This window comes from Cydia splendana, chromosome 18 (genome assembly GCF_910591565.1).
Source record: "Cydia splendana chromosome 18, ilCydSple1.2, whole genome shotgun sequence".
NCBI lineage: Eukaryota > Metazoa > Arthropoda > Insecta > Lepidoptera > Tortricidae > Cydia > Cydia splendana.
The window spans coordinates 43,395-64,043 of NC_085977.1; the positions used below are offsets into that span (position 1 = coordinate 43,395).

Consider the following 20,649-nt stretch of genomic DNA (forward strand, 5'->3'; position numbering starts at 1 on the left):
AAGAACGGCCTGAAGGATTTTTATGGAATTGGGATCATAGGTATTTTATAACCTGGAAATCCTGGCATAAGTCGAGGGATACTTTTATCCCGGAATTCTTGTCCTTAAGTACGTTACTAACGGGGAGGAGGAGGAGGTTGAATTTTACTCGGACAGAAGTTGGTAACTTAAAAAGATACCCTAAGATACCTATGAGAAACAATTAAATAGAGTTGTAAATACAGATATACTATCATCTCTCAATTATAAAAATAAAACAAAGGTTTATAACTCAGTAGCATTTTATTGCAACGACATTTTTCTATTTCAACATACAACCTTCTATTTTACAAAAATATATAATTTTCTTCGTTCATTTCGAAACATACACAATACACTCTTTTAACATTATTTACAAAAATACATATTTACAATCGCGACATCACTCGTTCACAATAAATATCAACGGCAGTCGTGGTCCCGGCGGGAAGTCACCACTCTCACTCTACCTACACGTACAGCTACAGCTAGAGCCTGCCGAGCCTACAGAATACAGGCGGCACGGCAGGTATCACTACACCAGCACCGTGAGGCGCTCCGGCGGCGGGTGGCGCGCGGCCGGCGCGGGCGCGGGCGCGGGCGGCGGCGGCGCGTCGGGCGGCAGCGCGCGCTTCGTCAGCTCCTTGTCGCGCGGCGGCGTGTGGTTGCGCGCGTCCGCGTTCTGCGCCTTGTACAGCGAGTGCGCCCGCGGCAGCGGCTCGCCCGCGCGCACCGCGCCGCCCGCTCCCACCCCGCCCGGCGCGCGCGGAGACTCGCGCAGCGGGTTCGCATAGCGCCGCAGATTCTCCTCGTTCTGCAGGTTGTTGGACTTCTCCTCGTCGCAGCGGCGCGAACGCTCGACTGCGGCGGCGCGACGGCGGCGCACGGCGAAAGCGGCGCCCCCCGCCGCCGCCAGCAGCAGCACGGGCACGACGGCCGCCAGCGTGAGCAAGCCGGGCGTGCCGGTGGAGGCGGCGGCCGCTGGTGGCGCATGCGGCACGCGCAGGCGCAGCGCGGCGCCCAGCAGCGGGTGGTGCGCCAGCCGCCGCCGCGCCACCAGCTCGCTCAGCGCGCGAACTGCGGCGACCAGCGCGCCGGCGCTCGACGCGCCTTCCAGGCTTTCTTCTTCTCCGACCCACTGAAATTCCGTCCATTTTTATTAATATCTCGCCATAAAAATACGATATTCGAATAAAAGTTATACCAGATGAAGATATTTGAGTCAATTTTGGACCATAGTTGGGACCTTTTGGACTATAGGTGGGTGGTTTTACAGTATGCTGCCTGTAGAGTCTGTAAGGAAAGGTTTCCACGGTTTCCAGTAAATAATTATGCAGACTTTAAATTGATGTGAAATTTAAGTTGATTACGAGAAAATCCTAAATAAGGACTGTATGGGCTGCTAGTGTCACATTCATTAATTATATTTTGTTGGTTGCTTGACATAATGATAACTCACAATATTGCCGAAAGTAAACATTTTATTGTGTGTGAATGATAGTGCTAATGAGGACACGCGTGATAGGTTCTAATTATGAACGTGTTGAACTCGTATTTTATTGAATTATTGCTTTACGCAATTGTAAGTAATTTCACTGAGATGGCAATGTGCGGTATTTAGATGTAGACCGTACAAGGACGTTGGAATGAATTTAAGGATTTTGAAATAGGTATCAGGTCATCATATCACAAGTTGTTTGGCGCTTTTAATTAAAATCCGTATTTACGAGAGAATACTTACAATAGCGAGATCAAGTGCGTCGTCGTCGTCGACGGCGAGATCACAGAGTAGCACCAGCGGCGGAGGCGGCGCGTTGTCGGCGCGCGCGGCCAGCGCGGCGGCGAGAGCGCGACGCAGGGCGCCGCAAGCACGCTCCACGTGCGCGCCGCGGGCGAGCCGCTCCCGCGCGAGCTGGAGCGACACGCGCGCGCAGCCGGCGGGCGCGGCGCCGGCGGCGGCGGCGGGGCGCGCGCCGGGCCAGCACGCGGCGGGCGCGGGCAGCGCGGGCGGCTCCACGCGCCGCCCCGCCACGCGCCGGCACTCGCCCAGCGGCGCGCACACGGGCCGCAGGCACAGCGCCGGTGCCGCCGGGACGCACACCTGAAAACACAAGAGACAAACATTACAATCAAGTTTGAAAAAACATTTTGATTTAAAATAGTAAAGGATTTCGTGTACTGTTGACACAGAAGTGCATTCATTATCTCCATAATAAGTAAAAACAGTAAGTTGAATTACCTCATCGGTGCGGCAGGGCTGCGCGCCGGGCGCGAGGCAGTCGGGCAGGCCGCACCAGAGGCGCGTGCAGACGGGCGCTCCGGCGCGGCACCAGCACGCGTTGCAGCCCCACCACCACGTGCCGTTGTCGACGCCGCAGGCCCCTCCCCCCGCGCCGCCGCCGCCCCCGCCCGCGCCCGCCTCGCCGCTCTCCTCCTCGTCCACGCCCCACTCGGAGAAACCGTCGTCCAACTCCAAACCAGCGATTTCTGTATATAACGAACATTATTGATTTATATACCTTTACTTAACAATTCCTAACAATACAGAACACCACAGAATAAGTAATAGTATATATGTAGTAGGTACATTACGATACAAGTGCGAAAAATAGGAAATTCTAAACGATTAGCGATAAATTAAAACACGACCGAAGGGAGTGTTTAAATCGACACGAGTTGCGAATTACCTATTCGCACATGTATCGTACAACGTTTTACAGTAGGTACCCTATTTTCGACATAGTTGCGTAATGAGCTAATTATCGCACTAGTGCGGTAATTATAAAAATATATACATAATGCATATATATATATACATATATATATATAGGCATATATGTCTAGTAGGTACCTTCATAAGTAATGTAGTGTGTAGTTAGAAGTTAGAACATATATATTAGGTCCTTACCTATGAAATTGGCGTTTTTGTTCATAGATATAAGTCTGATCCTAGTTTTTTTTTTTTTACAAAAGTACATACACAATTACAATAAAACTACAGTGCACTCAATAAACAACGATTTTACATACAATTAATTGTTATTTTTTATTGTTAAGTGTTCAGAATTAAGCCTTGAAAATAGGTCTTTTCATGTGCTGTCGGTTCGAGTATTAAAATTACTTATATTTTTCTAATGGTACCAATTTTCAAGAAATGGAGATATTGAAAACATACCTTAAAGGTGTCAAAAATTACTGGAAAAATTTTGTTTGGTTTGAATTAGCCATCAAAAAAATATCCGCAAAATTAATTGTATGGAAATTCGTGTTTCGTTGAAATTCTCCGAACAAAATGCCAATTTCATAGGTAATGACCTAATATTATAGATTCAAAACGAAGCCTCTAAATCGGCAAATGAAAGAACATGTTATTAAAATGATCCTAAGCTATGATAGATTTTAACATTAACCCTTTCAGTGCCATAAGTCAACGAAACTTTTGTTACAGCAGGAGAGAACTAAGAAAAAACATACCTAGTAAGTAGATAAAGGATTAAGAAGAAATCGATAAATGACAGATTGGTGCAAAACTTACGTTCTAGGCAGCGTCTCGCAGCGCGAGGGCAGACGCACCGTGCGGGCCGCTCCGGGTCGGAGTCGCGCACGCAGGCGGCGGGCGCGGGGCACGCGGGACTGCAGTCCGTAGCGGGCGGCGTGGGGGGCACGCGTGCGCTGCACTCCGGGCCCGCCCAGCCCGCCACGCACTCGCACGTCCACCAGCCCGGTCCGCCCACGCAGCGCCCGCCGTTGCGGCACGGCGCCGCCGCGCACGCGTCCACCGCGTGCTCGCAGTGCGCGCCCGTCCAGCCCGGCGTGCACGCGCACGCCCAGCCGGCGCCCGCGGCGGTGCGCGTGCCGCCGTGCGCGCACGCACACGCCGGCGCGGGCGGCAGCGCGGCGGGCGCGGAGTTCTCGCACGCGGCGCCCGCCCAGCCGGCGGGGCATGCGCAGCGCCACACGCCTGCCTCGCGCACGCATGTGCCACCGTTACCGCAAGATCCGTCTACGCAGCGAGTACCTTCTTCCACGCGGGTCGCACAAGTCTTTCCTGTACGCAAAATAATACTGCATGAAGACCTAAACGACAACGGCAATCAAAGTAGGAGTCGTCTATTGAAGGTAGGACGTCTTACCGGTCCATCCGTCGCGGCATACGCAGGTGAAGTCTGCAACGCCATCGATGCAAGTGGCGTTGTTGCGACACGGGTTGCCCACGCACTCGTCGACTTCTGAAAGGTAAGGTTCTTGTTGAGCGACATGTGTTGACAGATTGAAAAGCTAGCGAACACTGGTGGGTACTAGTTACCGAGTTCGCAGTGTGCCCCGCTGAAGCCGGCGCGGCAGACGCAGCGCAGTGCGCCTGCCACCTCCACGCAAGCGCCTCCGACGCCGCACCCGCCCGTCACACATTCTTCCACACCTGCAACAATTATCAAGCAATGACAATCTACGATGGTAGGTACAGCGAGCGTATTGGTGTGATAAATATTACTTATATTTGGGGATAATACCTACTATATGCAAGTCTCCTGCAAATTAGCTTATAAGTAACAGAAGCGACAAATCGGCGATGATCATCAATTAAATTATAGTAGGTATTTAAGTACTAGTATTTAAGTAGTGTTTATTGATACTTACGTTCCTGGCAGGTGGGTCCGGCGTAGTTGGGCGCGCAGGCGCAGCGCGACGGCGCGGGCGGCGCGCGGACGCACTGCCCGTGCTCGCACGGCGCGCCGTTCACGCACGGCTCGTTCTCCACCATTGCTCCTGAAAAAAAAACAAACACCTTTAGTTCAAGTACTTCACTTTTGGCCCTCATAAAATTGTTCGTAGTTTTGAGATTTCGTGGTGCTTTCCGGGCACTCTCGAACACCATTTCGATAGATTAGGAATATGTTGGAGTGATTGTGAGTCGGTACTCACGGTCGCGGTACTGCGTGCAGTTCTTGCCGGTCCAGCCCGGCGCGCAGTGGCAATAGTAGTCGCTCTGCGCGGTGTAGCACGGCGCGCCGTTGGCGCACGGCGAACCCGCGCAGTGGTCGCGGTCATCCTGCATATGAGCATAATAAATATTTATTAAAAGTATTAAAACCTTATTTATGTGAAATGACAACAACAGTGATATTTAGAAGACATAACACATCAACATTTACAAAACTCACACTCATAATTTTATAATCACTTACCGGACAATACCTTCCAAAGCAGGAGGACAGCTAAAAAGCAGAAGACTCGTTAGTGAGTTAGTGCAACCCTGAATGGTGAAAGTTAAATTACGATTAGTCAAGTGCCTAAAGAAAAGATGGAAAATATTGCAAAATTAGTCAAATATTAAAGGGCAAAATGAGGGTATAGATAAAAGTGATTGATGAAAGGTTAGCAAAGCGGTCGTTTACGGGCTGGCGCTCACCTCGCAGTCGACGCCGGAGAAGCCGACGGGGCAGATGCAGCGATAGGCGTCGAGCAGGTCGACGCATTCACCGCCGTTGCGGCACGGGCGCGGCGCGCAGTCGTCCACGTCGCGCTCGCACGTGCGGCCCGCGTAGCCTGCCGCGCACGCGCAGTGGAAGTCGTCCACGAGGTCTATACAAGTGGCTCCGTTGAGGCACTGGCCCGTGCAGTCGTCGACGTTGGACTCGCAGTCGCGGCCCGTCCAGCCGGCCAGGCAGCTGCACAGGTACCCGCCCGGCGTGTTGCTGCACGTCGCCGCGTTCACGCACGGGCCCAGCGAGCCCTCCGTGCCCTCCGCGCTTTCACGCTCGGGGGTGACCGCGCACTCGTCGACGTCTGAGGATACAATATAGGTACGTAGGTATGGAGGCCGATGTTGAGAAACAGCGACTAAATGTAATTTGATATTTATTTATACGTGACTTTACTGCTAAGCAAATAAATAAGTTCATAACTGGTTGAAACAAGAGAGGAGCGTTACCTTCGGTGCAAGTGGGTCCGGTCCAGCCGGGCGCGCACTCGCAGTCGAAGCCGTTGAGGCGGTCGCGGCAGGTGGCGCCGTGCGCGCAGGGCTGGCTGGCGCAGTCGTCCACGTCCTGGTCGCACAGCGCGCCGCCCCAGCCCGCCGCGCACGCGCAGCTGAAGCCGGGCGGCGCCGCGCGCAGCGAGCATGCGCCGTGCGCGCACGGCTGCGGCGCGCACGGGTTGTCCACCCGCTCGCAGTCCGCCCCGGAGAACCCCTCGGCGCAGGTGCACAGGTATTGATCGGGAGCAGTGTTTTCGCATGTACCGCCGTGCTGGCAGGGCTCGTGGGTGCCGCAGTAGTTGAGGTCCTGGTCACACAGGATGCCGCCCCAGTTGGTGTCGCACGTACAGTCCCAAGAGGAGCCGTTGCAGTAGCCGTGCTTGCAACCCGGGTAAGGCTGGCATTGTGAACACAGCGCGCCTCGCCATCCGGGCCGGCAGCTGTCAATACACAACCATTGTAGTCAATCCGCAAAAAAATATAACGATCATTAGGTAATATAAATAAATAAATAATAAATCTTTATTCAGAAAAACATAGTTATACATTTTACATTAGGTTAATAATATCTTATAAAGTAAGGCTTTTTAATGACTTCTACCTGAACTAGGAAAATCCCAGAGGAAAATCTCAGGTTGAAAAAAATAAAAATACTTTAATAAATTACATAACGGCAAGCTTATGAGTTAAATTTGTGTTCATTTAGGTAGGTATCACTTTGATATGATTACATTCTAGAATTATGGCTAAATAATGATTATGTGCTTACTATAAAAACAAACCATACCTCTATAATTCTAAAATTAATTACATGGCAATAATGACTAATCTAGGTTTGTGGCGTATTGTTACATATCACAGTTTAAGACTTAAAAACGTGATTTATGCTAATAACAAAATAAAGCAACTTAGCAAAAACATGATTTCCGCTTAGTGCATCAGAAAACGAGAAAGAACTGAATAATGATTTACTTATTTAGGGTTCGTTAGTATTTTTTCTGTATCCTCATACGATTTAGTTTCCAAGGCTTTTTGTACAACCTTCTTATATATGAGACGTACGTGCATAACGCAATGGAAAACTTACTCGCAATCTCCGGGGCGATCACAGCGGCCGTGAGTTGGATGGCAGCCCTCTTTGCATACAGCTGCAACAAAGACAACGAGGTGAGTAAAGAAGCAGCAAACAGAGAGAGCAAGTATCTACAAAGGTCAAGTAGGGTAGGTGACTGTATAGGTACGTACGCTGCTCGCAGTTGTCCCCGCGCCAGCCGGGCAGGCAGCGCTTGGCGCCGGTGTCGTCGCAGGCGTAGTGGCCGAACTTGTCGTCGCGCGCGCGGCAGAAGGTGGTACAGGTGGTGTTGTAGTAGTTGGGCGCGCAGGACACGCGCACGCGGTACGCCACGCCGGCCGCCGCGCCCGCGTGCCGCAGCGCGTGCCACGCCGCGCCCGGCTCCACGATGCCCGACCACCACGCCTCCACGATCAGCCCCGACTCCGTGCCCTCCGCCGTTGTGTAGTTGTAGTCGTCGTACGCTTGAAGGATAAGCGTGAACGAGCGCTGCAATACAAGTGTGACGCGTCAGAAAAAAAAAATCATTAAATAGTCAAAGTATGTACATAGTAAGTATACCTACATGTCAAAGTTGAATCTCATCTAACCATCCAACCTGGTGAGGTGTAAATCGTTATTGAAAAATCTAAAGACATCTAAAAGTTAGATATATTATCGTATTAAATAATTTATTACTATAAGAGACTGTTTGTTTCTAAATAAAGAAAATAAAAATAAAATAACATAAAGGTGTGTATAACTAACCGTCCACCGAAAAGAAAAGGGGAGCGCGAGCGTGTAGAGCGGCTCGGCGAGCGTGAAGGAGTCGGTGCCGAGCACGGGCGAGGCGGCGCGGCCGAAGGAGCAGGCGCCGGGGGCGGCCGCCGACTGGTACTCCTTGAGGCACAGCGAGAAGCGTGTGCGGCACGGCGCGGCGCACGCCGCTCCGCCCCCTGCACCTCCCGCGCCACCCGCGCCGCCGCCGCAGCACGCGCCGCTCGCCAGCTGCAGCCGGTAGTTGCTGAACTCCAGGATCTGCAGCTCGAACACGCCAGCGCCCGCCGTCGTCTGTAATGGGTACAACATCTGTTGAGATTTCGAATTGCCGCATAAGTGTACATACCTGCTTACATAAAATAAGGCCAATAATAGTCATCCAATTAATTACATTATGAAACGATTAAAAATTACAAAAATAAGAAAACAACGAGAATGTACAATACACTGAATATATACACACAAATGCTCGATACGCTAGAAGTAGGTACATGCCGGTTGTAGTCTAGTTTAATTTACTTCTGATACAAAACCATGACATTGCATTAGCAGGCGTGGCTCACTCCGCGATTTCGCCGCTTTGCTACAGGTAGCTAAAAGTACATCCGTTCGGCCCCAATTTTGGGGAAAGCCATAAGCCGCGCGTGGCGCCGTCGCCACCTAACGGCCATATCTGTGCTGATCGTAACAGACGTGTTTTATTAGAGAGTGAGTCTTCTGTACCTATTGCTATTATTTATTCTGTGGCATTAGTTGCAAATCAGACACCAGCAAGAATCTTAATGAAATGCGATCTAAATCGACTTCGACCCCTTGCTATTCCCAATGCTTCGTGTAACTATATACAGACATAACACTTTTTTGATACGTGCTAGTAAAAGTTGAAATAAACATATGTAGGAGCAGGGCACTGATATTTTCCATTGCAACATCGCAACTATGCGGCGTATCCTGACGGAGGAGTTCTTTAAGTGAGTATACCTGATAACAATTTCACTGTTTTTTTTTTCTTTTTAATCTTCTTTAATTAATTTTAAGTTAAAAATAGTTACTTTGGCGTTAAAGTGTACCTGTAAAAATATCTGACTGACACGATCATATTTGTAGAGCCATAAGAGCGTGTCACATAATTTTGCGGCCTTGAAGAGTAACATATTATTGCAGGTGACAGGTGACTGTACTAGTGCTAACCACCAATTGTTTTCGTAATTCTGTATTTACTGGTGAGAACCTGTACTTAATTGTATTTTTGTATCATGTGTGTAAAAGCTATAGCAATATTAACATTATTAACAGGCGTTGGATCTCTGAATAATAATAATAAATAAAGGGCCTCCTTTCGAGCAGTAGAACGAGTAACGGCCAAATGCCAATAAAAGGCAGAAGAAGTTCGAATGCCAGACGTAACGTAATTCACTAATAGTTAATATAAATTGTTGCAAAATAATAAGTCTCTCTCGACCTCTAGGAGCGAACGGCGAAATTACAATAATAACATTAATAACAGCCGCTTTGTAACAGATATCGCTGGCAGTAGGAGTCTATCTGTAACACGGAAAACAATGCTACCTATATTATTTATAATATTTATGGAGACTTAGGTAAAGAGATACTCGTAACTCGTAACTAAGAATGACTAAGATTCTAGCTAGAAGAAGTACGCATAAGTAATTATTCCTCCTGCAGCGACACATACTACTACTGCCACCTATCGAGACGTAGAACTGAGTCGCTTAACTTCAAACTCAGGTAAATCCATCTGTCAGATTATGCGATTTTGGTATTAAGAAAAGGTAATAGGGTAGATATTTGCTGAGAGGGTCGAATGGGTTTACCCGAGTTTGAAGTTAAGCGACACAACTATAGTAACGCAAAATTGCATATTGAAAGCAGAAGAGGTTACAATACAACATTTTAATTACGAAATATGGATTATAATAACCTAATAAAGCTATGGTAATTTTTTCACTGATGAAAATGCATCACATCCAAGAAATAAATGCAAACTGGAGCTACTAGCGACCTCCAGATTCGAGCGGAACGGAGTAGAACTAGCTAAGCCCAAATGCCGAATATGGGCAGCAGAGGTTATAATCGAATACGTAAATCACTAATTACAGTCATTACAGGTAATAAAATACACCAAGGCTACGAGAATTTATGTGCGGATATAAAAGCAAAGACAAAGGATAATTTAATGCAAAGTCCATTTGCTAGCGACCTCTAGCTGCGGGCGGCGGAATCACGAGAAGAACATCCGTTGGACATCAGTACTGTATGCAGTGCTAGCTCGAAACTAGACTCTTACACCCGGGTGAAATATTGAAGCATAGCGGTTAATACCTACTTAATAATACGCTCGGAAAACAATAAAAAAATCAAAAATGAGCGTTTTTCCAGAGATAATACCTAGCTAGATCGATTTATCGCCTTGGAAAACCTCGTTAGAGCCGTTTCCGAGATCCCCGAAATATATATATATAAATAAATAAACATATAAATAAATAAACAAGTATTGCTCGTTTAAAGGTATTAGATTAAAGAGATCAGCTAACGTACCTACCAACTTCCTATTAGATACATTTTCTTAGCTTCTCTCTCTCTCTCTCTCTCTCGCTTAATATCACGTTTTATTAGTTTCAACATTAATTCCATCTCCTTCCTTCCAAAACCTCCAAGAAAAGAGCGTAATCTCAAAGACCGGCAACGCACTTACAACCCCTGTGGAGTTCCGCCTGTTTGGCGGTTCTGATGGAATAGGTACATTGTGGTGTTCACCCGTAACCCTGGGCATGATACCCTGCGACACTTCCTTGGGTTCCTGTCTGAACTTCGCCACCTACCCCGTCCGGCCTACTGGATTGGGAGGTGTGCCCCCCTCCCCCTCCCCCCCCCCTCCCCCGACGTGGACGCGCCAGACAGGTGTTGCAACAGTGGGAGAAAGAGAAGGTGACTCTTTCTCCCCTGAAGCTGGGTAACAAGACCAAGGGTAGTATGCAATAAAGAATATTTTTATTTATTTATACGTTGTATGAGTACGTGGCAACTATTCTAAAAATATTTGACTTACATATGATATACATATAGCGAGAGAAAAATCATATATTTATTTTAGATGTATTCAATATTTTAATTTTCTTTTTATATACATATTTCAGTTTGAACACAACCTATACTATTTACTTATTTGATAAGTGCATGAGCTGGAGGCCGATTCGAATGTACACTTTGAAATCAAATGATGTCATTTAGTTATCAGTTACATTTAGTTGTCCGTACATGTATTGTCGCTAGCGAGACAAAGCGCAAAATGTAAATATATTATAGATGTCAAAATGTTAAGCGTTTTGGTAATGTAATGTAGAATAGCAAGAATAACCGGCTAATTCTTTATCTCATAGTTTATCGGTTCCTTTGTTTAAAGCTGCAACATTAGGTAGGTAGGTAGGTAGGTAGGTAGGTAGGTAGGTAGATAGGTAGGTAGGTAGGTAGGTAGGTAGGTAGGTAGGTAGGTAGGTAGGTAGGTAGGTAGGTAGGTAGGTAGGTAGGTAGGTAGGTAGGTAGGTAGGTAGGTAGGTAGGTAGGTAGGTAGGTAGGTAGGTAGGTAGGTAGGTAGGTAGGTAGGTACGTACCTACATATGATGGGTGAATAGTAATTTTTAGTGCTTACTTAGTGAAAGCCTTAACCGAGTCTTATTCATCTAGAATTAATTCCTTCCATTGTGATTCAAAAATTATGCAAAAGTATAGTTCTAAAAGTAAGTACGTATTAGTTACTTAAACGTGACATTCGGATCTCAATTAAGTAAGTACCTACAGCGGCATTACTGTTGCCACATTAGGTACTACCAAAAGATGAATAAAGTCTAAGAAAAAGTCATTCTCGGATAGATGGCGCACACACCTTTGGCCTATGGTCGGCTAGATGGCGTGACGACACCGTTTCATATTTAACAATTTTAACACATAGGTATCAGTGAATGAACATGGGTCAAAACGATATAAAAATAATAAAATCATATATCCATATATATACATTTTTTCGATGGTTTTATTTATTTAATCTTTATTGCACAAAAGAAAACCTTATAGTACAAAAGGCAAAAGGTTTATACGTTTTCATTTTGAGTTTTAGTCGTGTGTCGATAGATGGCAGTAAATTTACTGTGACTACAATATTTACTATGACAGGACCCCTCTATACTATCTATTCTCTTTGGTACTACACACTAACACTAACAAAAAATCTCAGGAATGTTCTAATATGGTCAATTATATGATTAAATGAATAAAAAAAATGATAAAAATTTAAAGGTTAATTAATTCAAATAAATCATCAATAAATAGGAGCATACACTGTAACAGTCGTTCACAATGCAATGAAGTGACATTAGTGTGACTAGTGACATGACCATACTCTTTCATTGATTTGTTAGCTGTAGGTACGTCCAATACGTTAGTTCGTCCAAATCGCATTTCGTCCATTCGTCAATGAATGTACCTATCTACATACCTGTAGGCGGCGCTGAAGTATTCAATCGTAAATCAGTAATTTCTCCGTTAATACTGTGGCGTTTGGAATGAGACTTTGTAGGTACCTACACCTACATAGGCTAGAAATAAATACCCTAATCGACACGTCCTATTCTTCTATGTCCATGCAGACTGTCCAGCCAAAGGATAGAGACACGTTGTATTTAATTCGGTTTTTGGATTACATTACAGCTACTCATAAAATACAGGTTTTACCAGGTTAATCACAGAAAATAAATATAGACACAAAGGTAAAATACTACTATACTACCAGTACTACCACCAAACATCTTCAGCAAAAAGAAAATGTTTAGTTGAATGTGGATTGCCTACAAAAGAGTTCAACGAGCTCAATAGTTACATAACTGTAAACTGTATACAATTGGACTCAATGTCGACGTTGTATCTACTCAGTAAGTGCGTACCTCTTAATTATTTGATATGTATACCTAAGAGTATGCAATTTATTATTTTTCACCACACCAGCTTGGAAAGGCTTACTTTGCACTTCAAAAACTGATAGCAAAGTTGCATTTTATTCACATGTGAGGCAAAGTATTCAAATGCAAATTCTGAGTTGTTTTGTTATGTTTGCTGGTAGAATTTACTTTTAAATGATAATTTTGGATGATAAATATTTAATAACATTCATTTGGATTTGGTTGGGTTTGATTTTGTTTGATATTTTACATTTAATATTTGCTTCGGGTTGGTGTGGTGAAAATTTTTGTGTTTCACTCAGGGGCAAATTTTGTTTAACCCTCGTGCTTTGAAACCCTCACAACGCTCAAGATTCCATTTTTCGAACCACTCGCTACGCTCGTGGTTCAATTTTGGAATCTTTCGCTTGCTTGGGTATCAATATAAGCACGAGCGGTTAAACAACAACTTTGCCCCCTTGTAAAACAAATAACTATATCTGAGTTTTTTTATTCTAGAGCTCGGCGCGACGGGAAAACAATTGTAAATTTTACGGGTAATGTTTAATGGGGTCTACTCAAATAAAAAACTAACAATTTAATAGGTACCTATACCTACACGGTGGCTGATATCGTTATTTGTTTACTTGTTTGATGATATAGGTACCCAAGTTCTTTCATTAAATTTAATAAAGTCTATTTGTAACCCGAGTTTTCATGTAAGTATTTGACGTTATCGCACATACCTACTTAGATAAATAAATATTGTCAATAGTAATTGTTTTGTGAATCTCTTTTTGCTTACTAGAGTTCCTAATCAAATCAAATAGAGCGTTTGTTGGCGGCGGCGCGTGCGGAGTGGGCGGGGCGCGGCGTGCGGGGTCGGCGCGCCCCGCCCGGCGCGCGGCACGCCCACGCCGCCGCCGCGCCGCCTCACCCGCGTCTCCGCCGCCGCCGCCGCCGCCGCCCACGCCGGCTTTGTTTACCAACAACGCCGTTCAGGCGTGAACGTGAGCACGGTTACGGTAAATGAGATTAAATAAGAGTTTGCTGTTATACTATAATTCCTTATTTCAATTCAAGTATTAGGTACGCATACCTATGTAGGTATATTCACACCAGCGCTACGACTATTATGATCATTCATAGAAGACATAGACATAGAAAATTTTTATTTAACACCACATTCGAATTTAAATAACTACATATGATAACATGTATGTACATAGAATAATGTACACATACAATATAGGTATACATATATAACGAAACATACATACATATAAAGCTAATGCATCCTGCTAGCAAAGTACGCACGTAAATTTTTTTTTGAATGCAAACTTATTTTGAGCATTTTTGACTCTATATAGAAAATAGTCCCTTTGAAAAACGATTCGAGCCGCCTGCATCACGGTGAACGAATTCGACATGGACCCAATACGGCGAAGAGGGATGGACAGAGATACAAATATACTAATATACGTAGTTTCTTCTACCAGAAATGACACTCACAGATCGGTATCGTACTGCAGTGACATCGCAGAATATGCTTTTACTATACTCTTTTCACATCACCTATTCGAAAAAGGGCTTTTTCTTCCCTGCTAGGAGGGATCAAAGTTGCACTTTTCTTTTCTAGGACACGATTTTTTCTTTCTTGCATACAATTTTTTTTTGGTTAAATAAAACATATTTTGGAACATAACAATTTCCTCATAGTTGATGTGAAAAGCAATATGTGTCACACGGTATCAAAATTGTATCGTCTTGGGCGTTAAAACTTGATCCCTCATTACGCTCAGGATTCTATTGTACAATCCATCGCTTCATTCAGGATTCAATGTACGCCCTTGGAATATAATATCATTTTGATCCCTTGTAACACAAACTACTATAGTTTCATAACTGTTTAACGAGTATGCGGCACAGGTTGTTCCCGGACCAGTTTGGATCATCATAATACATATTAAATTATTAATTCATAATGACATAACGTCATAAAATAAGGAAGCGTGTGTCTACTCGTACTCAGACATGTTTATTTTGCAATTCAACGTTCCTCACGTTTTGTATTCATGGTTATTAAAATGTAATGTTGTTATCTTTTAAGTTAAAGTTCAGCCGGTTTTTAACTTCTAAGCGATTTCAATTACTTAGATTAGACTAGAAATACTCTGGTATAACGACTCCATTAGCCACGAGATCGTACCGTGCCAACCCCCCAACAAATTAGCTCATTCTTTATTCTGAAAAGTATCACATTAAACGGGTATCCATACATTTAAAAAAATTGTAACGCGTAACGGTGATGATTTCCATAGAAATGGAATTATGGCCAAAGTCAATGATCGAAAATGTTAAATAAACAATGAATTCCCTTATTGATTTAGGTCAAGATATTTATACTTCCAATTAACACAATTGCTTCAAAAAATTAAATTCTAATTTATTTTCGAAAAAATTAACGAACGAGCGAGCGAAGCGAAGCGAAGCGAAGCGAAGTTCTTACATTCGACTTGGGACACGCGGCCGGCTAGCGGCACGTCCCGGCATTTCGATGTTTTTAAGCTGAACTGTCAGAGGATAGTTTGATACTCAAGAACTTAAGTAAATTTGTCCTAATTTAAATGAAATTGGGTAAACGTGTAGTCAAGGGCATTATATTTTAGTAATTAAATCATGAGCAGGCTCGATCAAGGGATTATTGAGATTGAAAAGCTTAAAAGGCCAAAAAGCTGTTTGTGAGAGGTCTAGCTATTCTGGTCATTTTATTTCCAAAAACATGGTCGAGTTTAGTATCAAATGAAAGTGCTCGGTTTACACTTTTATAGTATCGTTTTTAAATATACCATTTTGAAATAATTAGCAAGATAAACATAAAATGAAATAAACATAATATAGGTATTTGACAATTGACAGGAAATATTTCGGCTTAGCACAGATACAGTTTATTTTAATTTCTATGGTGACTTAAATCCAGGGGAGGGACAGTCGTATATATAAAGCCCTTTATTCGAAAAAAATAGCGCCATCTATATTACTTAACGCTATACTTTTTTTTAATATGGCTTCACTTTATTTCGTCAAAACATCTTAATCCAGGGCATGAAATAAACAAAAAAACATCTGATAGAAAAGATTATTTATAGATGGTCAAGTAAATCCTATCAGTAGAAAAAGGCGCGAAATTCAAATTTTCTATGAGACGCTATCCCTTCGAGCCTACATTTTTCAAATTTGCCGCCTTTTTCTACTGACAAGATCTGCTTGACGAAGTATATCCATCGTTGCCATGGAGGCGATTGTCACAAAAAACAACTTAGTCAAATAAAACTAAAAATATTAAAACACCGTATTTATTGTCTGTACCTACTACGACATAATTCAGATAAATAAAAATACTTCCGGTTTTACAATGTTAAATGAAACAAAGTTTTCATACGCCATCATCGTTGCTGAGAACTTTATATGTACCAGAAAATTCAGAAAAAATCATGGCGGGTAGATTCAGAACCTGCTGCGTGTAATTTTGTTTCGTGGTCAATTGTGTGTTATTCCAGCCGTGTATGATAGGTACCTATTTTATTTACATCAACAGTCAAGTTAAAAGTACCTAATCTGTTTTCGTGTATTAATAAATACCCTGAAGCCTTTGTCCTATAATATTAATATATAGTTGGTCAAGCAGATCTTGTCAGTAGAAAACGGCGGCTGAAAAATGTAGGCGCTAAGGGATATCGTCTCATAGAAAATTTGAATTTCGCGCCTTTTTCTACTGACAAGATTTGCTTGACCCAGTCATCATCATTCTCTAAACAGATAAACATTCAATAAGTACAATTTCAATGAAGCGACTTATTATACGCGGCATTAAGGTGTCGAGGAGAGTAATGGCTTACAAGTTTACACTTATTGGATTATTTCTTGTAAATGTCAAGATTTTTTGTATTGTACATTTGTTTAATACTTCTGTAACTGTGTACTTATAAAAATAAGTAAAAATTATCCGCGGTATCTTTTACATCTCTCGCAACTCAAATGAATATTGTAAAGGATTGAGCACATCCGTCTGTGACAACTAGGTTGCTTTGGTAAAAAAAAAGAAAATTGAGAAGAACCGTATAGGAGACTTTCTTTCATATTTGGGTTGTAATACTTATCTAATTTATCTATGTATGTATGTAGGTCACTCGTTAAGTTTTGAGATGCTCGAAAATTAAAAATGGACCGCACCTGTATTCTATGTCCATAAAAAGCAAATTTATTAAAAAATAGAACACAAGTGGCCAATTAGCTAAATTAAAAAAAAATCGTGTTGCTTTCATTTTACTATGACCGTTCCCGCGGTTTTTCTTTGAAACGATGGAACTGAACCGGGAACATTTGCGTGCTATTATATTTTATGATTTTAAATTTGGTTTAACCGAAGTTTACAAAGATTACAATCAGCATTTCGGGACTCTGTTCCATCCCGAGCAACAGTTTTAGATGGTATAGTGAATTTAAAAGGGTTAAAATTAAAACTAACCTCTTAAGATGACCAAAGGAGCGGTCGCCCGCAAACAGCAGTAACTGCAGAAAACGTGTCTACTACTGAAATGTTGATCCGATAAGACCACATATACGGACATTGAAAAGATCCTGGGTTAGTTTGAGGAGCGTTACTATCACCCTACATCAACATCTTGGAGTGAGGAAGCTCTGTTGTCGTTAGATCCCGCGTTTGCTCTAACAAACTGATGAAGTTGCGATTTCTGCCCTATCGGATCCAGACTGGCAAAAATGTTTTCAAAGTTGGTTTAGTTAGACGAATGGAACTTTGTATATAGTGAATGATTATGAAAAAATGTAAAATAAATAGTGCTAATATCTTAAATATTTTTTCTGTATTCTGTCTATCTCAAAACTTATCGAGTGACTTACGTACTTACTGAATAAATAATTTTAAGTAAAATTTCACTATGTGCGGAGTATTTAGAGTTTAGACTAATGGAAAACAATAATTACCTACTTACTAGAGTTACTAGGGGAATTCGAAAAAGCGGCCAGCTGGTGTTGTCCATAATGTCCATGTCCTAAAAATGTTTTGATTTGCCCTTTGAAATATTATTTTACTTTCGGTGACGTTTAACCTTTTGAACGCCAAACGGTGTATCCATTTGCCGTGCCACTGACGCCACGGGGGGAAATTTAGTTTTGTGAATAAATAATGCCAACCTAAAAGTGGGGTGTTTTTCAGTAGATTTTCATCAAAAAACGATCGACGTCAAATGCCGTCTTTGGCGTCGTTGTCACGATTTTGCGTTGACGTCAATTGCCGTCTGTGGCGTTCAAAAGGTTAAGGTGATGATCTTTACAAGCCCAAACCTGTCTCTCAAATTAATTTAATTGATAACCATGCAGAAAATGGAGAAATTCAAGTCAGGTAATCTCTGACAAACAAAGCTCATAAGTTTAGTGAAATACAAACCGGAATTCGAGTCCCAGTCTCTTTTTCAACAGAAACAAATAAATGCCAATCAGATTACACGAACCTCTCCGCTGATGTGTATGTACTTAAATTTGGTAACAGTGATTTGATTAATCTACAAAACCACGAATGCCTGAGAAAGTTTACACAATGTTGATGTATAAATAGTAAAATTGTAGAGCTAAGTAAAGTCTAATCGTCACGGTACGGTGCCTTCACATGAATAACGTGATCTTTGGCTACTTTATCATAGAAGGATTTTATTGTTTTGATTGTCTTTGTTAAGGCTTAGGGGTCACGGAGGCAACGACCTCTGGGAAAACAGAAATAGTCTCGAGTTCCATTTCATGGAGCATTCGTGTTCGGGTTGTGGTATGAGAGGAGCCCATTGGAGTGCACGTCACGCGCGGCGCGGCGCGCGGTGGCGGTCTCCAGCAGCAGATAACGCGCAGACTCATGCGATAATCGCGCCGCTTCAGCGGATGCGGCCAGCGGAAACTGTCAATGCGACCACCGACCAATCCTCATTTATGCTGATACTACGCAGATTATTCTGGTGCGCATCGCTACTTTTTCTGCCAGCAATTTCCGCAAATAAAGATTACTTTCCAATCAGCAGTGTGGCTAGCTTTCGCACATGGCTCTTGAAGTGTGTTAGGGCCGACATGCACGTCCTCGACTCGCGGCGATTCCCACAGACATTTGCATAATGATGCGAGCTGAATGCCGAATCGCCTCGCGCCGGCTCGTACAGGCATTACTTATCGAATGCTCTGACAAGGCCAAACGCTCCACATTTATTTTTACTCGTTGGAATTTGTTTTTTCCGGTGTTTTATTAGTTACCTATCAGTTTTTCGGATGCTTTAACTATTTTAATTCTGATATAGTAGTTTTCCTTATAAATAAGGGCATAGTTTTAATTTATGGATATGGGTTTTTTTCGATATTTATATATATAAGAGTGTTTTCAGATGGTTTTTGGATAATTAAAACATTTATTTACATACAATATATATACAGTGGTACTACTAAACGAAATTAATAACTAGCTTAAATCTAAAATAGGCCCTTGAGGCATTGTACCAAGGATGCTGGCGGCATTTCCTCGCTGTATCGCAATACTGATACGTTGTGCGAGGTAGCCGCCAGCTCTTCGGTCACCAGTTACGTTTTTGGATTATAATTGGAATATGTTACCTCTAGTTATTTAGTCAGAGAATAAACTATGATACCTAGAACAAAAGAGAAGAACTGCACCTGTACTGTACTACCTACAAGCTACGGGCTACGGAAACCTATTGAACTGGGCAGGGCAAGAACGATAAACAAGAGGCAGGGATGATCCTTTCTATCTATAATTTTACAAGACATCAGTTTCTGGAGGGTACGTTTCTGTGTCCTTATATAAGGTGTGTATGTGAAGTATATGGGCTATGCCGAGCAGCTAGAGGTATGGCACGGAGCCAGCAGAGTCCAGCAGAGGGTGGGGGGTGGGACGTACATGCAACAGGGCGAGCAGGAGCAGCAGCAGCGGGGTGGCGCACGCCGACGCCGGCGCTGAGGGCGGTGGCGTGGCGGCGGCGCGGGCGCGGCGCATGTCAGCCGGGCGCCCGGCGCTGCCGGCGCGGGCGCATGCCCGCCGCCAGCCGGCGACTGCAGCTCTGGCCGCGCGTGGCGCCGCGGCACGAGACTCTATCACTGCACTCGTAGTCACTGTAGCACTGAGCGGGCGCGTGTGCGCGCATGGGTCGGACGGCGCGAGAGTGAGGTCGGCGTGTGCGCGCCGCGGGACTCGGCGAGGGACTGAGCCCGCGCCGCCGCCGCCCCCTGCTCCCCGCGGGCGAGAGCCTCCGGCCCGGGCCTCACCCGCCGCCCTCCCGCTGCACTGATTTGATTTATTTTTATTGACGTTGCTCGGGCGCAGCGGGCGGCGGCGCTCTGCGCGAATTTCAAGATGGAATGCAGATAGAGTTTGAGACCGTTGCTCCGGGTTGTTGGGCTGATTTTTATTTGTAGCTCTTAGAGAAAATATTGACAATTAGGTACATTAAAACCATAATTTACTAAGGTCAATGAATGAATAATATAAAATGTCCATACCGTAAGTAAATATTTAATTACTATCATGCCTTATCTATTTTTTTCACACGGGCTGTTGTAGTTAATAAGTAGTATCTTCTATTATGTATACAGATTGAGTTATATAAATGTATGTAAGGTAATAAAATAAAATTACACCTATCTACGGTAAATTGTTTTATACGGTATTAGATTAGAGTTATTTTTTTTTATTTACGAGCTCTACATTTAACAATGCATCTCATTCATGTATATTGGGTGGAAAGAGGAAAGATAACAATAGAGGAAAGAGATCCTTGGTGGACTTACTATGTACTATG

At 43.7% G+C, this 20,649-nt stretch overlaps 1 protein-coding gene across 1 annotated transcript; it reads right to left on the reverse strand.

Annotated features, from left to right (window-relative positions):
* Nucleotides 1-263: 263 nt before the first annotated feature.
* Nucleotides 264-20,101, reverse strand: LOC134799269 (protein jagged-1b). The gene is made up of 14 exons (XM_063771646.1): nt 19,752-20,101; nt 7,815-8,117; nt 7,241-7,556; nt 7,083-7,143; nt 5,951-6,435; nt 5,429-5,805; nt 4,942-5,068; nt 4,657-4,785; nt 4,325-4,438; nt 4,152-4,247; nt 3,554-4,066; nt 2,258-2,505; nt 1,760-2,119; nt 264-1,156 (listed from the first exon to the last, which is right to left on the reverse strand). The coding sequence occupies exons 1-14, from the start codon at nt 19,845-19,847 to the stop codon at nt 554-556; spliced, it is 3,828 nt and encodes a 1,275-aa protein (XP_063627716.1). The 5' UTR covers nt 19,848-20,101; the 3' UTR covers nt 264-553.
* Nucleotides 20,102-20,649: the final 548 nt, after the last annotated feature.

What these genes read in the sequence shown, in the direction of transcription:
- LOC134799269 (XM_063771646.1), bottom strand. Translation starts at nt 19,847, where the DNA reads ATGCGCCGCGCCCGCGCCGCCGCCACGCCACCGCCCTCAGCGCCGGCG. An exon ending in CCTTTTCTTTTCGGTGGACG is followed by an intron (nt 7,557 to 7,814) that starts GTTAGTTATACA and finishes CTTGTATTGCAG; the next exon opens with CGCTCGTTCACGCTTATCCT. An exon ending in TGCGAGACGCTGCCTAGAAC is followed by an intron (nt 2,506 to 3,553) that starts GTAAGTTTTGCA and finishes CGTTATATACAG; the next exon opens with AAATCGCTGGTTTGGAGTTG.